Below are 12,384 nucleotides of genomic sequence, written 5' to 3'. Positions count from 1 at the left end.
GAATAAGTTTGTGGTGCTTAAAGCCAACTATCCACCACAGTGAAAGATGTTCAGTGACTTGTTGAGTTTTGGGCAGATGCAGTGATATCCACACACCTCATTCATCTTGAGCTGGAAGAGAGACTTGGGCCTAGATGCTACCAGCAGACAAACCTGTCAAGACTTGGTTGCCCTTTTCCAATCATTAATATCCTGGTCTTACAGTTACAACTACTTTATTTGGAAACTTTTTGCTCAGTTGGATCATACCAGGCCATATGCTGCCACTTTGCATTTGTCCATTAATTCCATGACTCTGTTCCCCACCTCCTCCCATGCTCATCTAGCCTTTACTACACAGCCCAACTACTCCATGAGAGTAAGTTCTGCATTCTCATTGCTCTGGCCACAGAAGAGTTTATGAATGTCATTGAATTATTTTTTGTGATAAGCATGTTAATAGCCATGTTGTAGTGTTGTTCATATCAAAACTTTAAGTCCTATATTTGGAGTATGCTACTTACACATCCAATAGTAATGAGTATCCCACAATATAACTGCCATCAAGTACACGGAGATGGTTCATTGTTCTTGCACTTGAAAGTATTGTGTGAGCAGATGCTATAAATGAATTTGATGTTACACAGTGGGAAGTATGAGCTACTTTGCCTTTGCTATATAGTATAAAAGGAGTAGAGGAAATGTGGAAGCTTTTAAATTAAGCTGTACTTAGATGGCAGTAAATGACTACAGGAGCAGGGGCTTCATGTTTAAGTAACATTCACCATAGGTGATTGGTCTCCCTAGTGCTCCAGAACCACAGATACTGGATTATCAGACTCAACAGTACAAGCTGTTTCCCCTATTGGCAACTGCCTACGCCTTCCGCTTTGTGGGAAACTTCATGAGGGACATGTACCAACGTATCACTGGGGATATCAACGATGGAGACTACAGTCAGTTGCCTGAGGTATTGGGCTCTGATGGAGTGGGGAATGCTCTGTGTGATTGCATTATCTTTTTTGGGGGAAAATCAATCTATATACGTTCTGTAAGAGCTAAGCACAAGTGCTCTTTGTTCTAGTGTTTTCCATGTATCCCTGACCCATTTTATGTCAAATCTGCCTTTATTTGGGGTTAGCAGAAGCAGTGATAGACATCAGTAAGATTTGTCCCTTCTCCTTCCACCCTCATTCTCCTGTACCAAAAGCATCATGGGGTAGGACACCAGTGTAGCAAACACACCTAACAACATCACCATCTAATGTCTGAGACTTAAAAAATGAGACTGTCCAAGAAACAATGCCTTGCACCTGTCTCCTTGCCATGTTTTATTTCATTCCCTCATTTTCACCAAGTGGCATTTAAGCAGATATAAAAGCAGTACACCCAGATATGTATGAGGTGTTAGTTCGTCTTGAGTCATGGCTCCAGTCAGAGTCCTGTCTTGTGGCCCAGTGCTACAGCTGCCAGTGGAGACCACTGGACTGTGGATACCTGTGACCACTGCAAGCCAAGTGACAGGGAATGGTGCTGGAAACAAACTAGAGCTGTGAGGTGAGGTAAGATGGTGGAGTTTACAGCCCACCTCCAGCTTCTTTTACACCACAGCCACACTGATTCAAAGTTGAGTTTATTGTCATATGCACAAGTACAATGAAAAACTTGCTTGCAGCAGTGTCACAGGCACATTGCATAAGCAGTATTCACAAGATAAACAAATTATGCACAATTATTACAGTAAAAAAGACAATTGGAACAAAACAAAGTTCATTTTAGTGTGAAGTTCTGAGTGGTCATAGTGTTGCTAAACTGTAGTGATTAGGGTCAATATGGTCAAACTAAAGGCAGTTTTCCAGGTGAAGTCTAACCACAGATCTGTAGAGCTATAATTTCTATGGCTCACCCCCAAAGGTCTGTTTTTTGATCTCCACATCCCCGCCACCTTACACGCTGTGCTAACAGTTCTGGTCTGTTTCCAGCTTCACTCCATGTCTGCTGGGTTAAAGACCTTCACCACCTGGGTGGCCAGTGCAAGAAATGAAGAATTTGGCTTGGCATTCAGGGGTCACAGATGCTTATGGTCCTGATATTTCACCCACCTTGCACTCCATGCTTCTCTCTAAGAAGCAGTTCCTAAAGCTACCATTTTCATTATTTGGAGGGACAAAGGCAGCGACTGCATGATACAGCATCACTTCTAAGTCATTGACAGCTTTGATTTGTTTATGTCACCGTTCCTTGTCACTGGGTTGAAGACCTGGAACTCCAGCCTAACAGTGGTTGGCATCTTACCACACTGCCTGTAGCTGTTCAGGAAGTGGGCTTGCTCCCACGTCCTCAATATCATTGAGTCGTGAGCAGAAATGCTGATCTTTTGACCAGTTCCTACATGTTAATATCTATGTCTTCATTGTTTTGGAACCTTAATCATCACAAACACTGCTGGTAAAAATCTACTGCAATGTGTGCAAAGTGTTAAATCAGCCAATTCAGTTTGAAAGATTGATAAATTTTAAAAGTTTAATCAAGCCTGTTCACTTTAAGCAGGAGACATTCTGCAGATGCTGGAAATCTGAGCAGCACACAAAATGCTGGAGGAATTCAGCAGGCCAGGCAGCATCTATGGAAAGGAAGATTTAAACTTCAGGGATATACAGCCCTGCCAAAGTCATGCTGAAGGGTTTTGGCCTGAGACATTGACTGCACACTGTTCCAAGATCACTTTAACTGATCTGTAACACTGGTTCTAAGTGCCTTTGTGCCTGCAGGTGATGCTGTCTTCAGATGGCTATAATGATCAGAAAGTTTCCTCTGTCTGCCCACTCGGTAGCTGATAAAATTCACCCATTTCTTTAGTAATACAGGAATCCTTCAATACATATGACAAGCTTGTATTGCAGTAGATATTTTGCTAATTAAGCATTTAGTTCCCCTCAGAAGGTGATTGCACTGGTTCATGGAAGGTGAATTCAAGGTCAGTTTAGGTAAAAGCGTGACTTCAGATTAGAAATTCAGCACTTTTTTTGGGTGCATTTTTCACCAGTTTTAATGATTTCCAGCATCCAGAGCTACAATTAGATAAATCTTTATATTCTGTCACTGGGGAAATAGAAGTGTAGATAATATAGCATATCCTTTAACTTTCTGGGTCCTATATCACCCTGATGAATCTTTAACCCCTCCAAGGGCTCTATATTCTTGATACAGTGTCCCAGCTAAAGGTACTATTCCAAATGAGGTCTGATCCAAAGATGTGTACAGCTGTGGTTTGTGGCTCCTAGATGTCTGTTTGTTTGTTCTTCTCCCACCCAATCTCCACCACCTTACCATAAAACTCTAGTCTGTTTCCAGCTTCACTCCCTGTCTGCCGGACTGAAGGCCTTCACCACTTGGGTGGCCACTGCAGGAATTGAGGAATGTCGCATGGCTTGTGGGGGTCATGGGTACTCGCGCTCCAGTGGTCTCCCTGACATCTATGTCACATTCACACCCTCCTGCACTTACGAAGGAGAGAACACGGTGATGATGCTGCAGACTGCTAGGTAAGAAGACAGCACGCAAAACAAGGAATTATAGACCTGTGATGATGCTGCAGACTGCTAGTTAAGAAGACAGCACACAAAACAGGGAATTATAGACCGGTTAGCCTGACGTCAGTAGTGGGAAAGGTGCTGGAGTCAATTATAAAAGAGGAAATTATGACACATTTGGATAGCAGTAGAAGGATCAGTCCAAGTTAGCATGGATTTACGAAGGGAAAATCATGCTTGACTAATCTTCTGGAATTTTTTGAGGATGTAACTATGAAAATGGACAAGGGAGAGCCAGTGGATGTAGTGTACCTGGACTTTCAGAAAGCTTTTGATAAAGCCCCACATAGGAGATTAGTGGGCAAAATTAGGGCACATGGTATTGGGGGCAGAGTACTGACATGGATTGAAAATTGGCTAGCTGACAGGAAACAAAGAGTAGCGATTAATGGATCCCTTTCGGAATGGCAGGCTGTGACCAGTGGGGTACCGCAAGGTTCGGTGCTGGGATCGCAGCTGTTTACAATATACATTAGTGATTTAGATGAAGGGATTAAAAGTAACATTAGCAAATTTGCTGATGACACAAAGCTGGGTGGCAGTGTGAAATGTCAGGAGGATATTATGAGAATGCAGGGTGACTTGGACAGGCTAGGTGAGTGGGCAAATGTATGGCAGATGCAGTTTAATGTGGGTAAATGTGAGGTTATCCACTTTGGTGGCAAGAAAAGGAAGGCAGATTACTATCTAAATGGAGTCAAGTTAGGAAAAGGAAGTACAACGAGATCTAGGTGTTCTTGTACATCAGTCAATGAAAGCAAGCATGCAGGTACAGCAGGCAGTGAAGAAAGCTAATGGCATGCTGGCCTTTATAACAAGAGGAATTGAGTATAGGAGTAAAGAGGTCCTTCTGCAGCTGTACAGGGCCCTAGTGAGACCCCACCTGGAGTATTGTATGCAATTTTGGTCTCCAAATTTGAGGAAGGACATTCTTGCTATTGGGGGAGTGCAGCATAGGTTCACAAGGTTAATTCCCGGAATGGCGGGACTGTCTTATGTTGAAAGATTGGAGCGACAGGGCTTGTATACACTGGAATTTAGAAGGATGAGAGGGGATCTGATTGAAACATATAAGATTATTAAGGAATTGGACACACTGGAGGCAGGAAGCATGTTTCCGGTGACGGGTGAGTCCAGAACCAGAGACCACAGTTAAGAATAAGGGATAGGCCATTTAGAACAGAGATGCAGAAAAACTTTTTCACCCAGAGAGTGGTGGATATGTGGAATGCTGTGCCCCAGAAGGCAGTGGAGGCCAAGTCTCTGGATGCTTTCAAGAGAGAGTTAGATAGAGCTCTTATAGATAGCAGGGTCAAGGGATATGGGGAGAGGGCAGGAACGGGGTACTGATTGTGTATGATCAGCCATGATCACAGTGAATGGTGGTGCTGGTTGGAAGGGCTGAATGGCCTACTCCTGCACCTACTGTCTATTGTCTATAAAAGACAAAATCCCACGGGCACTGGACATCTTAAATACAAACAGAAAATGATAGGATTACTTAGCAAGTCAGTCAGCATCTATGGAAGGAGAAACAATGTTTCAGATTGATGCCTTTTTATCAAAACTAGGTACATTTGGAAACAAGTGACTACAGATGCTCTCACTTGTACTGTAGTGAAGTTTGGATTCTGAAGCAAAAATACAACTGCTGGAAGAGGTCAAACAGTATCTGTGGAGGCAAAGAGATGCTTCATGTTTTGGGTCATGACTGAGTCTTGATGCAAGGTTTTTGCTGGATCAAGAGATGATATTATCCAGAAGGTTCTTCAGAAGTCATGAATGAGGCACAAATCTTGTTACAGTCATTTTATTTGATGCTCATAATAAATACATAAATAATAGTTTAACACAGTGAATGGGTAGCACACGAGTGAGTAACCTGCTTGCTCTGACTAAGAACCTGCCCCATGATCTTCCTTTGTGATGAAAACTGGTTCAAGCTGGACAAAAGGGAATTTCTCTGATAAGAATAGCCTGTGAGACACAAGGACAGCCTGTGATTTACGCTGCCATGACATCTTGGGCTCACAGTCAAAGAAACTACAGATGTACAGAACCGGGGGGACGTCACATGATGACATAGGATCGAGACGTGGAAATCCAGCTCTCCCGTAAAAAAAAATAAATAAAAAAAAAAAAACCAAAATCCAGTAAAATAATGTTTAAGTGAAGAAAAGTTAGTAAATACTTTTTTTTAAAAAAAAACTTATTAACTACTCAGGATTGTCTTAAGATGTGTCTCCTAAACAGAAGCAGAAGAAAACTACTACTTTGAAGACAACACAAGTTGGAAAAGAATCAAGGCCGGCCGCCATGAAAGAGCCTCGGGCTCAAGTGCATTTTACCTCCGGTGATACAGAACAGGAAACTGCGGCAACATCAACCGTTTCCAAAAAAAAAAGAGCAACAGGAATTGCGCATGTGTAAGGAAGGGGCATGTGCAAACACGAGCAACCCAAACTACAAATCCCAGCTATGATTGGAACTGAAAGTGAATATGTGGAATCAGATTCTCTGGATAAATCAGAGGAAGATGAAGAGACAAACAAAGAAGAGCAACAGGAAGAGGTTGGAGGTGATATTGGAGACATAAAAAAATCTTTGGTGCAAATAATGCATGAATTAAAAGCATTAAAAGTAATTAAAAAGATATTAAAAATATGAAGATTATGTTTGATAAAATGATGAAAAGACAGGACAAAATGGACAAGAAAATTAAAAACTTGGAAGAAATAACGGGAGACACCATTGATAGAGTGAATAAAATGGAAGATAATATTTCTGCCTGGATGTCAGAAAGAAAACAGTTGTTGGAAAAAGTGGATGTACTTGAAAATTTTAACAGACAAAATAATATTAAGATTGTTGGACTTAAAGAAGGTATAGAGGGAGAGGATCCAATAAATTTTTTTCAAAAATGGATTCCGGAAATTTTGGAAATGGAAGAAGGAACTCAGTTAATTGAAATTGAAAGGGCTCACGGAGCCTTAAGATCAAGACCTCAAGTTGATCAAAACCCACGATCAATTTTGATAAAATGCTTAAGATATCGAGATAAAGAAAAGATCCTGAAGGTGGCTACCCAACGTGCCAGAAAGAGAAATGGGCCATTGATGATGGAAAGGAAAACAGTTCTTTTCTATCCTGATATAAGTTATGACCTTTTGAAAAGAAAGAAGGAATTTAACCCAGTGAAAAAAGTTTTATGGGAAAAGGGTTGTAAATTTATATTGCGCCACCCAGCAACCGTGATAATTTTTTTGGATGACGGAAAAAGAAGATCTTTTACTGATTATTGGGATGCGGAAGAATTTGTACAAGAACACCCAAATATTCGCTAACCACAGCCAAAGATTTAAAAGTGAAATGGATTAACGATGAAGACAGGGACAGTGAATGGAGTTAATGGATGTTTAAGGACAGAAGAATATTTAAATATATTCTTAATTATATGATACAGGGGGAGAAAGGTAAAAACTTGAGAAATATTAATCGAGAGTAGTGATATTATTTTTTCTTTTATATATGCTTTTTTATGTTACGGGGGAGCTGGGGGAACTTCAGATCAATTGCTACGGGATTCACGTGTAATCATGGCGATTGCCATGACCCGCACAGCGGAGTGGGGTGATGTGTTTTTTCTTTATTCACAACATTAGTAGGGAGGTATTTTGGTTTTTTTTCTTCATAATCTATTTTTCTTTCTTTGCCTGGACAATCGGGGGGGGGGGGGTGAATAGCAACATAGCAACATGGAGAATTTTAAAAAGATTCCCCAAGGTACTACAAAAGTTGAAAAGTTAGGTATTACTATAGTCTGGAGTAACCCTGTTAAAAATAATGACTAATTTACTGAATTTTTTAAGTTTTAATGTTAATGGGCTTAATGGACCGGTGAAAAGAAAAAGAATTTTAACATACATTAAGAAAATGAAAATAGATATAGCTTTTAGCTGCATTCCATTTGAAAAAATTACTTATAATTTAAGAGATAAATGCAAAATATTTCTGAAAATTTGCGCCCTTATTTACAAAAGATAGGACAACCTTTCTATCAATCTATCAACAACCCCACCTAATTCTGTCACCTGCAAACTTGCTGATCAAACCTTGTGCATTTATATCCAAATCATTTATATAGATATGAATAACAAGGGTCCCAACACCAACCCCTGCAGAACACCACTTGTCACCAACCTTCAATCACTACCCTCTGCTTCCCACCTCTGAGCCAATTTTGAATGCACCTAACTAGCTCTGCCTGGATTCCAAGGGGACCTGACCTTCCAGACTAACCTATTTTGTAGGACATTATTGAAGGCCTTGCTAAGGTACAAGTGGACAATGTCCACTGCCCTATCCTCCGTTTACCTTTTTGGCTGTATCTTCAAAGGAACTCAAAGATGCATCAACAGTGACTTCCCATGCACAAAATCATGCCGATTCCTCCTGATCAGACTGTTTGTTGAAATGCTGTTAGATCCTTCTATAGATGTACCATGAAGAGCATTCTGACAGGCTGCATCACTGTCTGGCATTGGGGGGGGGGGGGGGGTCTATTGCGTAGGACTGAAAGAAGCTGCAGATGGTTATAAATCTAGTCAGTTCCATCTTGAGTACTAGCCTACAAAGTACCCAGGACATCTTTAGGGAGTGGTGTCTCAAAAAGGCAGTGTCCATTATTAAGGACCCCCAGCACCCAAGGCATGCCCTTTTCTCACTGTTACCATCAGGTAGGAGGTACAGAAGCCTGAAGACACACTCAGCGATTCAGGAACAGCTTCTTCCCCTCTGCCATCTGATTTCTAAATGGACATTGAACCCTTGGACACTGCCTCACTTTAAAAAAAAAAAAATATACAGTGTTTCTTTTTTTGCAGTTTTTAATCTATTATATGTATACAATAATTGATTTACTTATTGTTATTATTTTTTCTCTTCTGTATTAAGTATTGAACTGCTGGTGCTAAGTTAACAAGTTTCACGTCACATGCTGGTGATAATAAATCTGATTCTGTTCCTTTAGTCCCATTTCCTTCCATTTGGCCCTTATCCGTCTAAACTTTTCCTGTCTTTGTACCCACTTCTATCTTTTGAAGTAGAAATTAATAGCTTCTTGATTAGTAAGGGTGTCAGAGGCTAAGGTGAGATGACAAGAATATGATTAAGAGAGAAAATAAATCAGCCACGATCAAAAGGCAGAGCTGACCTGTTGGCTGAATGGCCCAATTCTGCTCCTATGTCTTATGGTCTTTTACCATCCTCTGGCAGTCATTATTTACACTGATTCACCAGGGTGGACGTATCCCTGTCATTTTGTAATGTCATTTCACTGTTCAGTCCCCTTAACCATGTGCACCTTTGGAGGTTTGTGTTGCTTCGATAATGGATCATCTGTTTTCTTCATTGTTGCAGATACCTGTTTAAGAGTTATTCTCAGGCTAAGTCTGGACAGAGGCTGTCAGGCACCGTGTCGTACCTGAGTGACTTGCACAGCCACATCCAGCCCCAGCAAGTAGCTAGCCGGCCCCCAGTGATCGACATCGATGATGTCAATAGGCTAGTGGAAGCCTACAAACTGCGAGCAGCCAGGTGAGTGGGTGGTACAGTCCTGTTTTAGCTGGTCTGGGTGCATCGTTCCTTCTGAATTCGTCATCTTTTTATATTCCTAGTATGACCATTTTACCTTCAGAATCCCCTGTGTAGGACAACCACCTGTTACTGACACTGCATGTTCTAGTGAATTTAAAAAAGAATTTAAAAAGATGTAACAAAACACATTGATGAAGCTAGAGTAGTAGATGTAGTGTATATGCATTTCAGTAAGACATTTGATAAGGTTCCCCATGCAAGGAGGCATGGGATTTAAGGAGACCTTGCTTTGTGGATCCAGAATGGGCTTGCCCACAGTAGGCCAAAGGGTAGTTGTAGATAGTTTGTATTCTGCTTTGAGGTCTGTGACCAGTAGTGTCCGCAGGGATCTATTCTGAGACCCCTCCTCTTTGTGATTTTTGTAAATGACCTGGATGAGGAAGTAGAATGGTGGATTAGTAAGTTTGCTGTTGACACAGAGGTTGGGGGTGTTGTGAATAGTCTGGAGGGTTGTCAGAGGTTACAGCGGGACATCAATAGGATGCAGAACTCGGCCAAGAGGTGGCAGATGGACTTCAACAAGTGTGAAGTGGTTCATTTTGGTAGGTCCAATTTGAAAACATAATATAAATTGTAAGACTCTTAGCAGTGTGGAGGATCTGTGAGATCTTGGAGTGCATGTCAATAGGACACTCAAATCTACTGCGCAGGTAGACAGTGTTGTTAAGAAGGCGTCTGGTGTGTTGGCATTCATGAACCATGGGATTGAGTTCAAGAGCTGTGAGGTAATGATACAGCTGTATAAGACCTTGCTCAGACTCCACTTGGAATACTGTGTTCCGTTCTGGTCACCTCATTACAGGAAGGATATGGATACTATAGAGAGAGTGCAGAGGAGATTTACAAGGATGTTGCCTGGATTGGAGGGCGTAGCTTATGAGAATAGGTTGAGTGTACTTGGCCTTATCTCCTTGTGTTGACGGAGGGTGAGAGGTGTGTAAAATGATGAGGGGCATTGATTGTGGGATAGCCAGATGCTGTTTTCCAGGGCTGAAGTAGCTAACACTAGTGAGCATAGTTTTAAGGTGCTTGGAAATGGATACCGAGGACATGTCAGGGTTAAGTTTTTCACACAGAAAGTGGTGAGTGCGTGGAATGCACTGCTGGAGGCAGTGGTGGAAGCGGATACAATAGGGTCTTTTAAGAGTCTCTTAGATAGGTACATGGAGCTTAGAAAAACAGAGAGCTATACGCTAGGAAAATTCTAGGCTGTCTCTAAAGTAGGTTACATGGTCGGCACAAGATCTGTGTTCTACAGGTTTCCCCTGCCATCCGAAGGTAGAGCATTCCTGCGAAAGGGTTCGTAAACCGGAATGTCGTAAAGTGAAGAAGGAATTACCTTTTATTTATATGGGAAAAAATTGTGAGTGTTCGCAGACCCAAAAAAAACCTACCAAATCATGCCAAATAACATATAAAACCTAAAATAGCAGTAACATATAGTAAAAGCAGGAATGATATGATAAATACACAGCCTATATAAAGTAGAAATACTTTTCTGCACTCATTGCAGAACTGTCCACTGTAGCGAAAATCTCACGCAAGCCAAGTGCTCTCGGCAGAAACACTCTCTCCAGTAACCTTTAAGCTAGGAAGCTGCCAAATCATATAAAATAACACATAAAAATACACAGCCTATATAAAGTAGAAATAATGTATGTACAGTGTAGTATCACTTACTGGAATCGGGAAGACAGCGAGCACACTGATGATAGTGTGTTAAGCTGAGTCATTGGAGGTTGGAGTGGTGAGAGGTAGAGGAGACTGGGGTGTCTTCTCATCGTCGTCTGTTTCCATCAGGGCAGGCGGGTCATCTTCTATGTCTGCCTACCTCGATGTTGAAGGTCAAGGTTCGTTGTTTGCTGTGGCTTACGTGGAAGGCTTGAAAAACGACAGTCTGCTTGACTGCTTAGCCTCATGCATTTTTCTATCATACAGTTCTTTGTAAGCACTCAAACCATCCTGCAAGTATGCCCTAAACCTACGTACACTTTCAAAATTAAAGTCGTACTTTTCTGCAATCATTGCAGCGTTGTCAATCGCAGCGAAATCTCACACAGTGGCTTCACATTCAGCTCTTGGACGACTTCACTTTCGGTCTGTTCACTTCTTCCTTCGGTTTTGATTGTTATCCTTTCCTCGTCCAATTGCATCAGCTCTTCATCTATTATTGGTCATGGGATGCCAAAACCTCTTCAATTCATCTTCGTCAACTTCCACAAGCCAAACTCATTTTGTCCTTACTTCGTTCACCACGATCGAAACGTTTAATTATGTCTAGTTTTACGCTAAGTGTAACACCCTTTCAAGCTCTTTTAGGCTGTTCTGATACGTTAGAACTCATCTTGCTAACGGATGCGCAAAATCAATCAACATAAAGCACAGATGCTCACAGGCATGTGTTTAAGCAATGGTGGCTGGAATGTAGTTCCGGGGGAGGAGCTTGGCTGCTCGGGACGCTCGCTGCCTTTTTCATGCGCTGCCTTTCTTCGTAACAGGGAAAACATCTTCTGTTAGTGAAAACAGGTAACTTATGTAGGTCATTCATAACAGTGAGGTGTCGTAAAGCGAATGTTTGAAAAACAGGACACCTATATTATGGTTAAAATGTGCTGACAGGCTATGTTTTGGGGTCCCGGGACTCCTATTGAGATTGTGCTGCAATCACTGTGATCTAGAGCAGAGATGAATGGTGCTGATGTTTACTGTCTGAGAAGTGGCAAATTGTCAAAAATCATCCCATGTCAAGTCATATAGTTGGTCGTAGATGTATCTCAGTACAAATTTTTAGGGATAAATATTAATGCTGCTATACTTTTGGAATTTTTACATAGCTTTTCTACAGTTAATCATATCTAGCAAGCTGGTGAAAGCTAGGAACAAGTACATAAAGTAAAAACCTAAAAAATAAAAGCAAACTCCAAGGAGGAAAGATGCCCTCTAAAAACCAGGGACTGGACCAGAGGTTCCCAGGCTGGGGTCCACAGACCCATCAGTTACTAGTAGGGATCCATATCATAGAAATGGTTGGGAGCCTCTTGTCTAGATTGTTCTAGTTTGTTACTGTAATTGTATAATTTGTGTTCAGCAGAAAGACTTTATACTTTGTAATAAACTTAATAAAAAGCAGAATCAATGTTTTTAATTGAGAATATTA

General features: G+C 41.3%; 1 protein-coding gene across 1 annotated transcript in view; it reads left to right on the top strand.

The window, feature by feature from the left end:
* Nucleotides 1–12,384, top strand: part of acox1 (acyl-CoA oxidase 1, palmitoyl) — a 60,874-nt gene that overhangs the window by 22,364 nt on the left and 26,126 nt on the right. Inside the window, exons 8-10 of the mRNA XM_073026666.1 lie at nt 787–949; nt 3,334–3,524; nt 8,991–9,167. Of these exons, the coding sequence (XP_072882767.1) occupies nt 787–949; nt 3,334–3,524; nt 8,991–9,167 (531 nt within the window). The remainder of the gene's footprint in view (nt 1–786; nt 950–3,333; nt 3,525–8,990; nt 9,168–12,384) is intronic.

The sequence above is a fragment of the Hemitrygon akajei genome, chromosome 22, assembly GCF_048418815.1.
Source record: "Hemitrygon akajei chromosome 22, sHemAka1.3, whole genome shotgun sequence".
NCBI classification, from domain to species: Eukaryota; Metazoa; Chordata; class Chondrichthyes; order Myliobatiformes; family Dasyatidae; genus Hemitrygon; species Hemitrygon akajei.
This window is presented reverse-complemented; position numbering and strand designations above follow the sequence as displayed.